This window comes from Oncorhynchus keta, chromosome 28, assembly GCF_023373465.1.
Source record: "Oncorhynchus keta strain PuntledgeMale-10-30-2019 chromosome 28, Oket_V2, whole genome shotgun sequence".
Lineage (NCBI taxonomy): Eukaryota > Metazoa > Chordata > Actinopteri > Salmoniformes > Salmonidae > Oncorhynchus > Oncorhynchus keta.
In genome coordinates this window covers 55,093,054-55,108,897 of record NC_068448.1, presented here as the reverse complement: position 1 = coordinate 55,108,897, position 15,844 = coordinate 55,093,054, and the positions used below count along the sequence as shown (strand labels likewise).

Below are 15,844 nucleotides of genomic sequence, written 5' to 3'. Positions count from 1 at the left end.
ATCCACAAAAGTGGAGACAAATTTGACCCCAATAACTACCGTGGGATATGCGTCAACAGCAACCTTGGGAGAACCCTCTGCATTATCATTAACAGCAGACTCGTACATTTCCTCAGTGAAAACAAGCTACTGAGCAAATGTCAAATTGTTTTTTAACAAATTACCATGCGACAGACCACATATTCACCCTGCATACCCTAATTGACAAACAAACAAACCAAAACAAAGGCAAAGTATTCTCATGCTTTGTTGATTTCAAAAAAGCCTTCGACTCAATATTACATGAGGGTCTGCTATACAAATTGATGGAAAGTGGTGTTGGGGGGAAAACACATGACAAAAAAACATTTCTTCCCACAGGGCCGTGGGGTGAGACAGGGATGCAGCTCCACCCTCTCCAACATATGTCAACGAATTGGCGAGGGCACTAGAAAAGTCTGCAGTACCCGGCCTCACCCCACTAGAATCTGAAGTCAAATGTCTACCGTTTTCTGATGATCTGGTGCTTCTGTCCTCAACCAAGGGGGGCCTACAGCAGCACCTAGATCTTCTGCACAGATTCTGCCAGACCTGCACGACCACTCCCAACTAAGGAAGCAGACAGTAGGGATGTTTACCAAGTCTCTAAAGGACATGGCACTTGGTAGACAAACAACCCATGCCGCACTGGACAGAGGACAACCCAGAGTCCCCTACCAGACCATTGCACCACCAAGGAGCCCCAGGCCCATTCAACAGAGCCAGCGCACCCCACAGGCCCCACCCACCACTTCCATCGGCTTAGTCAGACAGGATCGGGCCCAGCCTACGACCCCGCACCAGACCACCACCCCTACCAGACCAGAGAGGAAGCCCCACGGCCCAGAACTGGCCCTCCTCCACTCCACAGGGCCCAAAAGCAGGACCAGCGCAGCTACGCAGAGGACAGGAGAACCCTGTAGGATTAATTGAGATTAAACAGCTCCTCCAATACATCTGCACTACGCGCACACGGACGCACACACACAGACACACACGGACGCACACACACAGACACACACAGACGCACACACACAGACACACACGGACGTACACACACACGCGCACCTATTGTACTAGAATTTACTTGTTCAATTAATAGGAATATTTATATATTTAACAGAAAAGTGTTGGCTGTTATCCTGTTTATCTCACTCTTAACAACTTATTAGTTAGTAGTTACTGTATTTCTGACTGCTATTCTTTCTTTTTGCAACATGAAATCACTATCAGTTAGCATGTGGAACATTCAGGGCCTAAACTCATCAACCTTTGGACTGAAGAGTTTAGCACTGGAGTTCAACAGAAATCTTAAAGATGTTGACGTCATCATTCTGCAGGAGACATGGTGTAAGGCTGACATTGTCACTCACTGTCCCACAGGCTACAGAGAGGTAATCATTCTGCAGGAGACATGGTGTAAGGCTGACATTGTCACTCACTGTCCCACAGGCTACAGAGAGGTAATCATTCTGCAGGAAACATGGTGTAAGGCTGACATTGTCACTCACTGTCCCACAGGCTACAGAGAAGTAATTGTGCCGTCACAGAAACACAGCTCTGTCAATAGAGGCAGAGACTCTGGAGGACTGATCATTTGGTACAAATCTGAACTACAACATCTAATTGATCCCTTCAAAAACTGGGGGAAAAAACTTGGACTGACAGAAAAATATGTATTCCTTTGTGCAATGTATCTCCCCCCCTCAGAATCTTCATATTACTCAGAGGAGATCTTCTCCACCCTTGAGGAAGAGACGTGCCATTTCCAGGCCCAGGGAAATGTGCTCATCTGTGGGGACACAAATGCGCCCACTACCTGATCTAAGGAGCACACGAGGGGACAGCTTTAGTGTTTCTAACAGTCTTCATCTCCCCCATAGAAACAACATTGACAGCACCGTCAACAAAAACGGCAGCTCTGTAGAATGGCAGCTCTGTGGAACGGCAGCTCTGTGGAACGGCAGCTCTGTGGAACTGCAGCTCTGTGGAACGGCAGCTCTGTGGAACGGCAGCTCTGTGGAACGGCAGCTCTGTGGAACGGCAGCTCTGTGGAACGGCAGCTCTGTGGAACGGCAGCTCTGTGGAACGGCAGCTCTGTGGAACGGCAGCTCTGTGGAACGGCAGCTCTGTGGAACGGGAGCTCTGTGGAACGGCAGCTCTGTGGAACGGCAGCTCTGTGGAACGGCAGCTCTGTGGAACGGCAGCTCTGTGGAACGGCAGCTCTGTGGAAGCCTGGATGTGTACTTTGTCAATGGTAGGTTACGGGGGGACTCTTTGGGGGGATTCACCTACTGCTCACCTCTTGGCCACAGTACAGTATGATCACAGACATTGACCCTTTCTCTCTCAGCTCGTTCACTGTCAAGCCACTAACACCACAGCCAAATGACCTTGTTCCTCAAAAGAACAGACATGGAAACAACCACACATTCACAGCCCAGTAAGTTATACAACATCAGACATTCATACAGATGGGCCCAAAACAGCACAGAAGAATACCAGAAAGTAACGAAAATATCCAAACACTCTTAGATAACTTTCTGGATACCACATTCACTCACAGTAAAGAAGGCATCAAACTTGCAGTACAAAACATCAACTATATATTCAGGCAAACGGCAAAAATAAGCACAATTGAAATGGATAAAAAACAAAACAAAAAAAGATCACAGATGACAACTGGTTTGATGCAGATTGTAAAATTATAAGGAAAAAACTGAGAACACTATCCAACCAAAAGCACAGAGACCCAAATAATGGTGAATTACACCTTCATTACTGTGAGACTTTAAAACTCTATAAACGTACACTCAGAACCAAAAAAAGCACAGTACAACAGCAAGCAGCTGATACTAATTGAGGAGTCCATAAACACACACAACTTCTGGCAAAATTGGAAAAAAACTTGTAAAAAAATCTAAACAAGAGGAATTAGAAATAAAAAATGGTGACTTATGGACAACCCATTTTAAAACACTCTACAACACCGTTCAAATTGACACAAAAGCAGAACAACGTCAAATTCATGAGAAGTTGAATGGATTAGAAAAAGCTATAAAGGACAATCAAAATCCACTGGACTCCCCAATTACTGACCAGGAGCTCTATAAGAAACTTCAGGCTCTCAAATTTAAAAAAGGCATGCGGACCTGATGGCATCCTAAATGAGATGCTCAAACTCACTAGTGCAACATTTCAATTGGCTATATTAAAACTGTTTAATTTGATCCTGAGTGTAGGTTATTTCCCTGACATCTGGAATCAAGGAGTCATAACCCCAATCTTTAAGAACGGAGGCAAATTTGACCCTAACAATTACAGAGGCATTTGTGTGAACAGTAACCTGGGGAAGGTTTTCTGTAGTATTATAAATGTAAGAGTTCTAAACTTTCTTAATAAGCACAATGTCTTTAGTAAAAGCCAAATTGGATTTATACCAAAACATCGCACAACTGATCATATTTACACCCTACACACTCTGATAGATAAACATGTCCACCAAAATAATACCAAAATATACGCTTGCTTTATCGACTTCCAAAAAGCATTTGATTCTATTTGGCATACAGGACTGTTCTACAAAGTTATTGAAAGTGATGTAGGGGCTAAAATATGACATAATTAAATTAATGTATACTGGCAAAACATGCAGCATTAAAATTGGTAAGAAAAAAACAATTCTTGAACCAGGGTCGGGGCCTTCGTCAGGGTTGCAATCTGAGCCTTGCACTCTTCAATACTTACATCAACGAATTGGCCACTATTCTAGAAAAATCCTTAGTCTCCACAATTCAGAGGTTAAATGCCTACTCTTCGCAGATGACCTATGCCTGCTGTCACCCACAGCACATGGCCTACAGCAGAGTCTGGACCTGCTAGAGCAGTACTGCCAGACCTGGGCCCAGGCAGTAAACCCCCAAATAATGATTTTCCAGAGAAGATCCAGATCTCAGGGAATTAGACCAAAGTTCTCAATTGGTACAAAATATATAGAGTACTGTACACACTGCAATTACTTAGGTTTAAAAATAAGCTCAACTGGACACCTTAACTGCCCCCTTTGGAGGAAATGCGTGCCCATAGTAAACAGAAAAAAATCTGTCCAAAATTGCTAATATATGCATATAAAACACTCTAAAGCTTCTAAAACCGTTCAAATTATGTCTGTATGTAAAGCAGAACTCACAGGGCAGTCATTCTCCCAAAGTCCTTCTGTCAGCAGTAAAGTTGGGCCAACTTTGACGTCATCGCCCCCACCCTTCCCAACCAGCTACGGATCTGGGAACAGTTTCTATGTCTTCAGCGCGATGTCTCCTTTCAATGGGGCGTTTCATTGTGAAAATTGCGCGCCCTCTCACCCTTTGGCGGGCTAAAACATTCGGGTCACGCAAAAATACATGCACTCTCATGCGCACGTCGCGTCTGGAGATCCCTTTGTTCCAGGAATCTTTACACGATGTGAGTTTGTCTGTTCGAGTTGAGAATTGTTTTGCACGTTTAAAACATCCTAAAGCTTGATTCTGCACTTAGTTTGACCAGTTTAGTCGACATATAATATGTAATTTTGAAGTTTTGATGCGCAACTCCTCGAATTTTGGCTGCATTTCAGCCGGAATTTGTCGCGTTTGATAACCCAAAGACGCAGACTTGAAAGCCAAACGCTGTTTTTGGTAAGTATGACTCCTTGCACGACTTCTGACTGAAGACCATCAAAGGTAAGGGAATATTTATGTGGTAATTTTGTGTTTCTGTTGACTCCAACATAGCGGAGAAATATTGCTAATGTCTGAGCGCCGTCTCAGATTATTGCCTAGTGAACGAATTCTGTAACGTTAAAAATAAATGTAACACAGTGGTTGCATTAAGAAGCAGTGTATCTTTCTAACTATATGTAGAACATGTATATTTAGTCAAAGTTTATGATGTGTATTGCTGTTATCTGGTGGAGTTATCATAATTTCTCCGGATATTTTAGTAGCATTTTTTGAACATGTCGTCATTGTAAACAGAGATTTATGGATATAAATGGCATATTATTGAAAAAAACATAAATGTACTGTGTAACATGTCCTATTACTGTCATCTGATGAAGATTTTCAAAAGGTTAGTGAATTATTTTTATTTTAATCCTGCGTTTGTGATTACATCTTTTGTTCGACAAAATGGCTATTTAAATGAGCTGTGTCTTTGGTGGTGGTTTGACATAAATATGTGCTATGTTTTCGCCGTAAAATATTTTAGAAATCTGACTTGCTGGGTCGATGAACATGGTGTTTCTTTCATTTGAGCTATTATTAATGTGTGGAGGTTAAATATTTCAAAGAATATTTTCGCATTCTGTGCGCCACTGTTTCAGTTGAGCGGGGGGGGGGTGGTACCCCTTGGGGAACCTGTACCGTTAACACGTTAATGAGGCAGTGAATGAGCTGAGAGAGAAAGCACGCAGGGCATTCTACGCCATTAAAAAGCTAATAGCTATTAAAATCTGGCTAAAACTAATTGAATATGTCATTGAACCAATTGCACTTTATGGCAGCGAGGTGTGGGGTCCACTTTATGGCAGCGAGGTGTGGGGTCCACTTTATGGCAGCGAGGTGTGGGGTCCACTTACAAAACAAGATTTCATCAAATGGGACAAACACCCCATTGAAACCCTGCATGCAGAGTTCTGTAAGATGATCCTACATGTCTAAAGGAAAACTACAAACAATGCATGCAGGGCAGAATTAGGCCAATATCCACTAATAATGAAAACTCAAAAAAGAGCAATTAAGTTTTGGAAACATCTAAAATACAGTGACCCCACTCATTTCATTACCAAGCCCTGCAATGCCAAGCTCATCCAGCTGGTCCTGAGTTCCCAAACCTGTTCTACTAACACACTGAAGCCTCAGGACCAGAACATCCAATCAATCAGAATAAACCAAATTACAACACAGTCAAAACAAAACTACATTGCTTATTGGGAAACACAAGCACAATGCAGTGCTATCTGGCCCTAAATTGAGAGTACACCGTGGCTAAATATTTGACCATGGTTACTGATCAAAACCTTAGAAAAACCTTGACAAAGTACAGGCTCAGTGAGCACAGCCTTGCCATTGAGAAGGGTAAACACAGGAAAACCTGGCTCCCTGTAGAGAAAAGGCTGTGCAACCACTGCACAACAGCAGAACCTGAGACGGCGCTGCATTTCCTGACAAGATGTCAAAAACATAAAACACTTAGAGTGTCATTTTCCCAAATTTGAAACCCTTATTCAAGGTTTCAAAGACCTCTCTGATGAGAGTAGGCTACCCGTCCTGTTGGGGGAGGACGCAGAGAGCTGTGGGTTGGCAGCGCACTACATTGCTGCCTGCCATAAGTTGAGGGACAGTGTCTGACAGACCAATCAACCTGCACATGTCCTCTACTGTATGCGTATTGTTATTGTTGAATGTATGGTTATTTTGACCCTTGGTTATTGTTGTTACTGTTGTCCCGTTGACAATTTAGATTCTCATTTTTATATTGTAAATATCCAAAATAGGCTTTGGCAATATGTACATTGTTACGTCATGCCAATAAAGCAAATTTAATTAAAGAGAGGGATAGAGCGAGAGGGAGAGAGAGAGAGAGGTAGCAAGAGGGGTAGCGAGAGGGAGGGATAGAGAGAGAGAGACAGAGAGAGAGAGAGAGAGAGAGAGAGAGAGAGAGAGAGAGAGAGAGAGAGAGAGAGAGAGAGAGTCACTTTTGTTTATCCATTTTACTTGCTTTGGCAAAGTAAACATATGTTTCCCATGCCAATAAAGCCCCTTGAATTGAATTGAAGAGGTCCATCCTGCCGTGACAGCCATATCATTAAGTTAGCTCGAGGATAGAATTCCTTATGCAGCTAGGAAAGTGAAAGGGAGCAGTGTTGGCAACTGGGTAAGAGGACCCCACAGAAGACCCTGTTTATTCTGCATGAGGAGACAGTGAAGGAACATGCACACACCTAACCAAGTTCCTAAAGAAATACAGACAGCCAATGAGTCAAACACCTTCACTACAGTACTTGGTTTCTATTTACATTTTTAATTTCCAATATCCAGTTTCATGACATGTAAAATAAAAACACTGCAGCGATTTACTGCACGTGGCATTTATTAAGCTAATTCAAATGATTTATAGAAGCTATTGGGTTGTAAATAAAACTAGTAGCCTAGAGAATGCTGAGGACAAAATGACGGATAAACTTCAGACATCTTCAGAGTGGAGGTGGTAGGAACTGGGAAGCAGTGTTTTAGTTCCAGGTCAGAGGTTAGGGGATATAACGGTGGTGTATTCCAACAGAACAGGGTTCATGCTATAAACACACTTCACTACAGCAGTTCTCACACCTAACAGACAACAAGTTGAAGATGGTAAATCCACGTCTTCTCCACCTCCAAACCACTAGTAGGCTGGGAATCATTTAGTTCCCAGCCCATGTTATGCTCAATAGGCCATGCGTCTGTACTCTGTGACTGGGGGGAGTTTTTCGACTCGCTCTACATTTTACTCTACTGTTCCGATCACAGCCCCACAATTTCAATTCTGGCCCTGTCCTCCGCCTGTCTGCCTCTGTCCGTAACCAGCGTGTTTGTGTACATTGAACATGATCTTTCAAACGTCACGCTGCTTTCGTCCATTAAACAGTAATGACAATATTTGGACGGCAAGCCTAAGCACCGGAGTATAACGTTTCTGTGAGGACAGGGGATTTAGTTTGGATACAGGCTTTTTTAACCAGAAATAATGATCCAGGCTTGAGTCAACAAGTAGGCTATAGGACTATACACTCTAAAGAGCAACAAGGTCAATTCAACCACTTTAGCTTTCTACAGTTGCTAATGTCTGTCAACGTACAATAAGCACATTGTGTAAATGGGTATTAACATCTACAGTTGAAGTCGGAAGTTTACATACACTTAGGTTGGAGTCATTAAAACTCGTTTTTCACAAATTTCTTGCTAACAAACTATAGTTTTGGCAAGTCGGTTAAGACATCTACTTTTTGCATGACACAGATTATTTCACTTAGAATTCACTGTATCACAATTCCAGTGAGTCAGAAGTGTACATACACTAAATTGACTGTCTTTAAACAGCTTGGAAAATTTCAGAAAATTATGTCATGGCTTTAGAAGCTTCTGATGGGCTAATTGACCTCATTTGAGTCAATTGGAGGTATACCTGTAGATGTATTTCAAGGCCTACCTTCAAACTCAGTGCCTCTTTGCTTGACGTCATGGGAAAATCAAAAGAAATCAGCTAAGACCTCAGAAAAAAATTGTAGACCTCCACAGGTCTGGTTCATCCTTGGGAGCAATTTCCAAATGCCTGAAGGTACCACGTTCATCTGTACAAACAATAGTACGCAAGTATAAACACCATGCCACCACGCAGCCATCATACCGCTCAGGAAGGAGACACGTTCTGTCTTCTGGAGATGAATGTACTTTGGTGCGAAAAGTGCAACTGAATCCCAGAACAACAGAAAAGGACCTTGTGAAGATGCTGGAGGAAACAGGTACAAAAGTATCTATATCCACAGTAAAACGAGCCCTGACCGCAAGCCTGTAGAAAATCTTGAAGCAACATCTCAAGATATCAGTCAGGAAGTTAAAGCTTGGTCCCAAATGCATCTTCCAAATGGACAATGACCCCAAACATACTTTCAAAGTTGTGGAAAAATGGCTTAAAAACAACAAAGTCAAGGTATTGGAGTGGCCATCACAAAGCCCTGACCTCAATCCTATAGAACATTTGTGGGCAGAACTGATAAAGCGTGTGCGAGCAAGGAGGCCTACAAACCTGACTCAGTTACATCAGCTCTGTCAGGAGGAATGGGCCAAAATTCACCCAATTTATTGTGGGAAGGTCGTGGAAGGCTACCTGAAACATTTGACCCAAGTTAAACACTTTAAAGGCAATGCTACCAAGTACTAATTGAGTGTATGTAAACTTCTGACCCACTGGGAATGTGATGAAAGAAATGAAAGCGGAAATAAATAATTCTCTCTACTATTATTCTGACATTGCACATTCTTAAAATAAATTGGTGATCCTAATTGACCTAAGACAGGGAATTTTTACTTGAATTTACAGGAATTGTGAAAAACTGAGTTTAAATGCATTTGGCTAAGGTGTATGTAAACTTCCGACTTCAACTGTATATGGTGCATACAATGAGTACTGGTGCTTGCACGTGAGAGGACAGCTAACACAAGGGTCCTGTTTCCCAGAGAACAGGGTCTGCGTCCCAAATGGCACCCTATTTCGGACACAATTGCACCCCATTCCCCTGTATGTCAAAACATGTGCATTATAAAGGGAATAGGGTGCCATTTGGGATGTAGACAGAGGCTAATCTTCCCCCCGTGCCCCTCAGGTGTTTTCTAAGCTTCCCGAGAGGAGGTTCCGTTCCCCCAAAATAATAAACGGGGGGTTCAGTGGCCACCGAGCCCAGGAACGTGTCAACCGCAGGCAGCACGAGCCGATCTCTCAGGTGGTATAGGCTTACAAGCCCAGAGCCCAGACAGTCTGAGGTAGGGTGGAGGCAGATTGGAGAGGGTAGTCTACGGCTGCTAATCCCTTGGTCTTCCTACACGTTGTCCTGAACGTCACTCCTCAGAAACATTCACAGCCCACATTGTGTGTAGCATATATCATGGTGTGTTTTAATGACTAGGACTGCAGTCTAAGAATGTGTTTGACCATCTGGGCTACACTATATTAAGAGGCTAATCAAATTCCAGTTCAAATGAGACCATGTACGCAATGACCACAAACTAGTCAAATCCACCAAAGACTTCACCTAAAACTAATGTAAAGCACCTTTCCATGTCACATTAAAGCAGTGCAGCATTTGAAGTACAGACAGCTACAATCACTTCAAAAGCTCCAAGTATAACAGGGTGGGAGGAGACCGAGGGGACACATCCCAAATTGCACACTTTTCCCCATATAGTGCACTAGTTTTGACTAAAGCCATATCGCCCTGGTCAAAAATAGTGCAGTTAATAGGGAATAGGGTGGAAGTTGGGACGCAACCTGATTGCCTGCCAAGCCCAGCCTATTAGCATCTAACTATACCAGAATGAAAGGGAAAAGTGACCGACCACAAATGAAGCTGCTCAGGGCTAACGCTGAAGGCCTAACGCTGAAGGCCTAACGCTGAAGGCCTAACGCTGAAGGCCTAACGCTGAAGGCCTAACGCTGAAGGCCTAACGCTGAAGGCCTAACGCTGAAGGCCTAACGCTGAAGGCCTAACGCTGAAGGCCTAACGCTGAAGGCCTAACGCTGAAGGCCTAACGCTGAAGGCCTAACGCTGAAGGCCTAACGCTGAAGGCCTCACGCTGAAGGCCTCACGCTGAAGGCCTGCTGACAGAAAGTTGGTCTCCGACCGCCCTGCACCTGATTCAGGTGGAAATTGAACGTTGTATTATATTTCCTGTGGCTTTTTGTGGTACGAGGAACTTGGCGACGGAACAGTAAAAAGGGAGGAATTTATAGAAAGTACACTTGAGTAACTAATTTAATTTGAAGAAGAACGTCTGTTTTAGTTTGGATACGTACGCCGGGCGGTTCCACAAACAGGCTCTACTTTCTGTCATACAGCTGGGGACGTTGTCGTGTCGATGAAAAGCCTGCAAAGTAGTGCACTGTGCAGGGACTCTGGATCTGTCCCAAATGGCACCCTATGGGTCCTGGTCTAAAGTAGTGCACTATATAGGGAATAGGGTGCCATTCGGGAAGTAGCACCTGTGAACTCAGCCAAAAGATTATATCAGTTTCATCTTTCTCCTCTGTGACATAATCTGATTAACAGAGACGCTAGGGGCCCAATTGTCTGTCTGGAAGGGCAGGTGAGGAGAGACAGAGGAGGATGACAGGAGGAGAGTCTGGTTAGGATGCACTGTACAGTAGGCCTGAATCTCCCTCTCTCTTATTCCCTTTCTCTCTCTCAGTCGCTGACACTTGTTCTACCTCCGCTAGGGATCTAGTCCTGACCAGGCATCCGATGCTCCACAATTACCCAGGTGAGGCATGATGCTTACCATATGCCCAGGGACAGGCTGAGCTGTTTAAACTTGTCAGATTACGAGGATGTTTTCTCTGCTATTAGCCTCTTCCAATACCTCTGTTTCACAGCCCTGTGTAGTCACGGGTGGAATCTGGATCTGGGAACGGGCAGTGAGGGTGGTGTGTGTGTGTAGGATGGGTCAGTAGGGTTTAAAGTAATAGTGTGTCACTGACGATAGACATGAGTTCACCTGAGCATCACCCCCCCCCACGGGAAGGAGGAAACACATTAAAAGGCCAGCCTGTCTGTCTAGAGCTGGGTTGGATCAAACAGCCCTCCCCTCTCCCTGCAATGCTGAGGATAAGAGACACTGAAAGCTCATTCAGCTCAGCTTTCCTTGAGTCGAGAGAGAGAAAGTGGAAAAAAGAAAATCAAACACATAAATGGTCTTGTCTTGGCAGAAGAAGAGAAATGTGCGTCCTCTATTGTTACCCTGACTTATGGGCCTGCTTCACGACTGTGCGGGTCGGGTCGCGGCGGGACATCATTCTTCTTTAATGAGGTATATATTACGCTACAGTAGCGATGGTGAATTAGGCCGCATTAGGCTGTATACCTAGTGGGCATTTATAAATTGCAGCTGACGCGACCCACAGTGTGAGTGCCAGGCAGCCGGTGGCAGGACGTCAGTGACTGGTTGGCTCAGTGTCCGGATGATGGTGGTGGAATTCACATCGCTAAGTGGTGGTGCCAATTCATCACCATGACGAAGAACATTAAACATTTCAAAAGCAACCACCGCCGAGCCCCTCTCCCACCCCTCCTTCCAATCCTGTCAGCCCTCGACAATCACACAGCTTCTTAATTGGTCGGACCTCCACTGCCCAACGTTTCATAGGGTTTTTAAGAGGGAGAGGTGGAAGGAAGGAGGACAAGAAGGAAGAGGAGTGAATGACTTCCGAGCTCTGCTTCGTTGGCTCCTCATTAGCAGACTGGCATTTCCCAAAACACAAAACACATATTCCAGTCAATTCAGGTCCAATCTAGCACCACTTGTTTGTTGAAACCGCAGCTGGCAACAGGTAGGTGAGGTTTCCTTTCTCGTCACAAACTCCCCCTGCTGGGGAACTACGGGTACTGAAAAGCCACAGGTAGGTGAGGTTTCCTTTCTCGTCACAAACTCCCCCTGCTGGGGAACTACGGGTACTGAAAAGCCAAGGCTGCACAATTCTAACTTTTCGACAATTTCAACAGCCTGAGAAGGTCTGTCACTGTGAACAGACAAAGGCTTTGTGAAGAGCTATTCAGGGTTTAATTGGAAACCAGTGAGGGAACATGGACATAACCCTTGGCCCACAGACGGACAGAGTTTCCTCCCCAGGAGAGATGTATAACAGGGATTAAGCCTGATCAGCCATGATCCACTGTGGTCAAACACTCGGTGAGGTCCTGAGGTCCAGCCACATGCCTGCCTAAATGTTATGGAAATGTAACCCACAATCATTACCATAATGACATCTGTGCCATCTGACATTACATTTTCTTTGGGCCGACACGATCTGGACTTTGAACATACACAGGCCTACCCATCATTATCTGGTGAAAAGCCTTAGTCCAAAGCCATGCATAACAAACCCAACATGAAAGGAAACCCATTCTGTTTCCTCAGTCATGTCCCAACCTCAGGTTAGGTCCCAAATGGCACCCTATTCCCTATTTGGTCTGGTCAAAAGTAGTGCACTATATAGGGAATAAGGTGCCACTTGGGATGCAACCATTATAATTCTGCTGGAGTTTATACACGTGGCTCAGCTCGCATTGGCACAGCATAACCTGGATCCTGCGCACACGCACACGCACACACACACACACACACACACACACTAATAGAGAAAACGTTTATGTATTGAGGGGAGGGAGGTAATATGATGTCAATTCTCTCCCCCCTCCCTTCCCTTGTCTATGACACAAAGACCGCAGCCAACAGACTGATCAGAAACTGTCTGCTACTGATCAACAATTGCCTCTGATTTAAAAGCCACATTTCTGTACAGTACTTCAGAACTTCACCTACACACCTGTAAATTACATGTTAAAGATACTGTCAACCCTAGGCTTTGTCCCTTGGACTAGTGGGAGGGTAAATAAATAGAGGGAAGAGTGGTGTTGCTGTAGTCTGCAGACTAGACGAGGGCAGTGGGGGGCAGACAGACTACAAGCTTCGGACAGCATATGGTTCACTCATTAGCACCGTCTGCCAGAGAAATAAAGATATCAAGTGTGTTCATCTCCGGCACTCTGTTTTAATAACCCTGCCGCCTGGTCCGGCCCAGAGAACCTCTTCACATAGACACATGACCCGACACGGTCCTGTTGCGACATTAAGACAGCCTTGTACAGAAGGAATGAGAGAGACAGGACTAGAACAAGAGGGAGAGAGAGAGAAAGGGGAAAGTGTGTGAGACAGGGAGACACTGAAAAACGGACAAAAAGTAAGAGCTTGAAAAAAGGAAATGAGCAAGAAAAGGAGGGGTGTTATGATCCTAACACGACCGTCACACACACACTTCTTTAAAGGCTTAGGAGGGGAAAATAGGAAGGGGTACAGTAGGTTTACCTTGACCAGCGAGTGGAGGCTCCTCTCTCCGAACATGTTGTGTAGAAAGGTGCTGTCGTCCTGGCTGTGGACATGGGGCTGCAGCTGGGAGGGCAGGGCACACAGCAGCTCATGCAGACCTGGAGGCACAGAGAGGGAACCGGAGGAAACCACGCAGTCAGCGCCCATCACACACAGAGACAAACATACACTGAGTATACAAAACATTAAGAACCCCTTCTCTTTGCACGACAAAGACTGACCAGCTGAAGGACAGGAGACAGGTTGACAAAGGATTTTTAAGCTTTGAGACAATTGAGACATGGATTGCGTGTGTGCCGTTCAGAGGGTGAATGGGTAAGACAAAAGACTGACGTGCCTGGGTTTGTGTCAAGAACTGCAACGCTGCAGGGCTTTTCACGCTCAACAGTTTCCCGTGTGTATCAAGAATGGTCCACCGCCCAAAGGACATCCAGCCAACTTGACACAACTGTGGGAAGCATTGGAGTCAACATGGGCCAGCATCCCTGTAGAACGCTTCCGACACCTTGTAGAGTCCGTACCCCAATGAATTGAGGCTGTTCTGAGAGTAAAGGGTGGGGTGTTCTTAATGGTATACTCAGTGTGTACCCACACACACAAGTTCCCTCTGAAGTTGCCAAGGGGGAGATGAGGGGGCAAGGAAGTTCTACAGAACTCTAGGGAAGGTATCACCAACCCAGGTTAAAGTGACCGTGGGTGTTGAGCTGCACTGGTCTACTCTGGACCAGACTAAACCAGACCAGACCAGGTCATCAGGAGGCAATAAGCCACTTCCTCTCACAGCTCGGCACTTCCTGCCTTTGTCTCAGCGCTTCCTGTTGTTCCAGGAACTCCACCGTCACCAACGTCACTCAATAAATCCCACAAATAAATCAATCTTAGTTTCTGCTGAAGTCCCGGATTTGAACTAAACATATATACGTTTTAGAGACAAAAATTAAGGAACAAAGGCCTTTGTGAGTGTGCTGGTTGGTCTAAGCGCTATAGTATTGAGTCGGATGAAATGGCCAGTTGGATGAAATGGCCACAGTCTAAGACCTGCTGTCCTTGGACTAAGTGGAGACGTGTTGTATTGGGACTATATTCTGGAGAACATGTTCTGGTGGGTCTAAGTAGTGTATTATGCCTGGTCTAGTCTCACGTTGCCATTCCTCCAAAATCAAGTCAATACTTAAAAACAATGTATTTCTAGCTAGCTGTCTGCAATAGCCCACTTTGTAGATTAACTCAACTGAGATGTTAGGTAGGTAACTACTGTAGCTTTACATACTGTATAGTTAAGTGAATTAAATGTCATCAGCAAACGTTAGCTAACTTCCTATCAGCTAGCTATCTTGATGTAATCAAATGCATTTGTATTTAACAGCTATGGAAGAGGGTGAAATTACAGCTCCACCTGGCAGTAAAGGGAGAGTGTAGACAGGACAGGTCATTTTGTTCCAGTTCCAGTCCCTAAAGGGGGGAACTTTGAGGACAGAGAGATACAGCAACGTAATATTGAGTGCCGTCTAATTTGAGTTTAATGAAGCCTGTTTCTTCGTGATGTGTTCTGTCCTCCGATATGGAAAGCTGTGAAAACCCTTTTGCAGATGAAGAGAGATGGAATGTCCGAACAGACTAAAGGTATATCCTATATGCTATGGGTTATATTTGTAGGCCTACCTATATAAGCAAATGGTGTATACAAAAATACAGTTAAACGTCACACACAAATGTATATACCTATTACAATTGGAGCAGCCCAACCCTACTGGACATATGCTGGGTGAGCAGGGTTCTGTTTCAGCCCAGCAATAACACACCTGATTCAACTTAACAAACCTAATGAGTTGATAATCTAGTGTGCTATTGCTGGGCTGGAATATAACCCTGCTCACCCAGTAGATCTATTTCTGAGCTGGAATAGAACCCTGCTCACCCAGTAGGTCTATTGCTGCGCTGGAATAGAACCCTGCTCACCCAGTAGATCTATTACTGAGCTGGAATAGAACCCTGTTCACCCAGTAGATCTATTGCTGAGCTGGAATAGAACCATGTTCACCCAGTAGATATATTGCCAAGCTGGAATAGAACCCTGCTCACCCAGTAAATCTATTTCTGAGCTGGAATAGAAGTCTGCTCAACCAGTAGATCTATTGCTGAGCTGGAATAGAACC

General features: G+C 44.6%; 1 protein-coding gene across 1 annotated transcript in view; it reads right to left on the bottom strand.

The window, feature by feature from the left end:
• Positions 1–15,844, bottom strand: part of LOC118373687 (MAGUK p55 subfamily member 7-like) — a 295,718-nt gene that overhangs the window by 162,063 nt on the left and 117,811 nt on the right. The window contains exon 4 of the mRNA XM_052483289.1: positions 13,668–13,786. Within this exon, the coding sequence (XP_052339249.1) occupies positions 13,668–13,786 (119 nt within the window). The remainder of the gene's footprint in view (positions 1–13,667; positions 13,787–15,844) is intronic.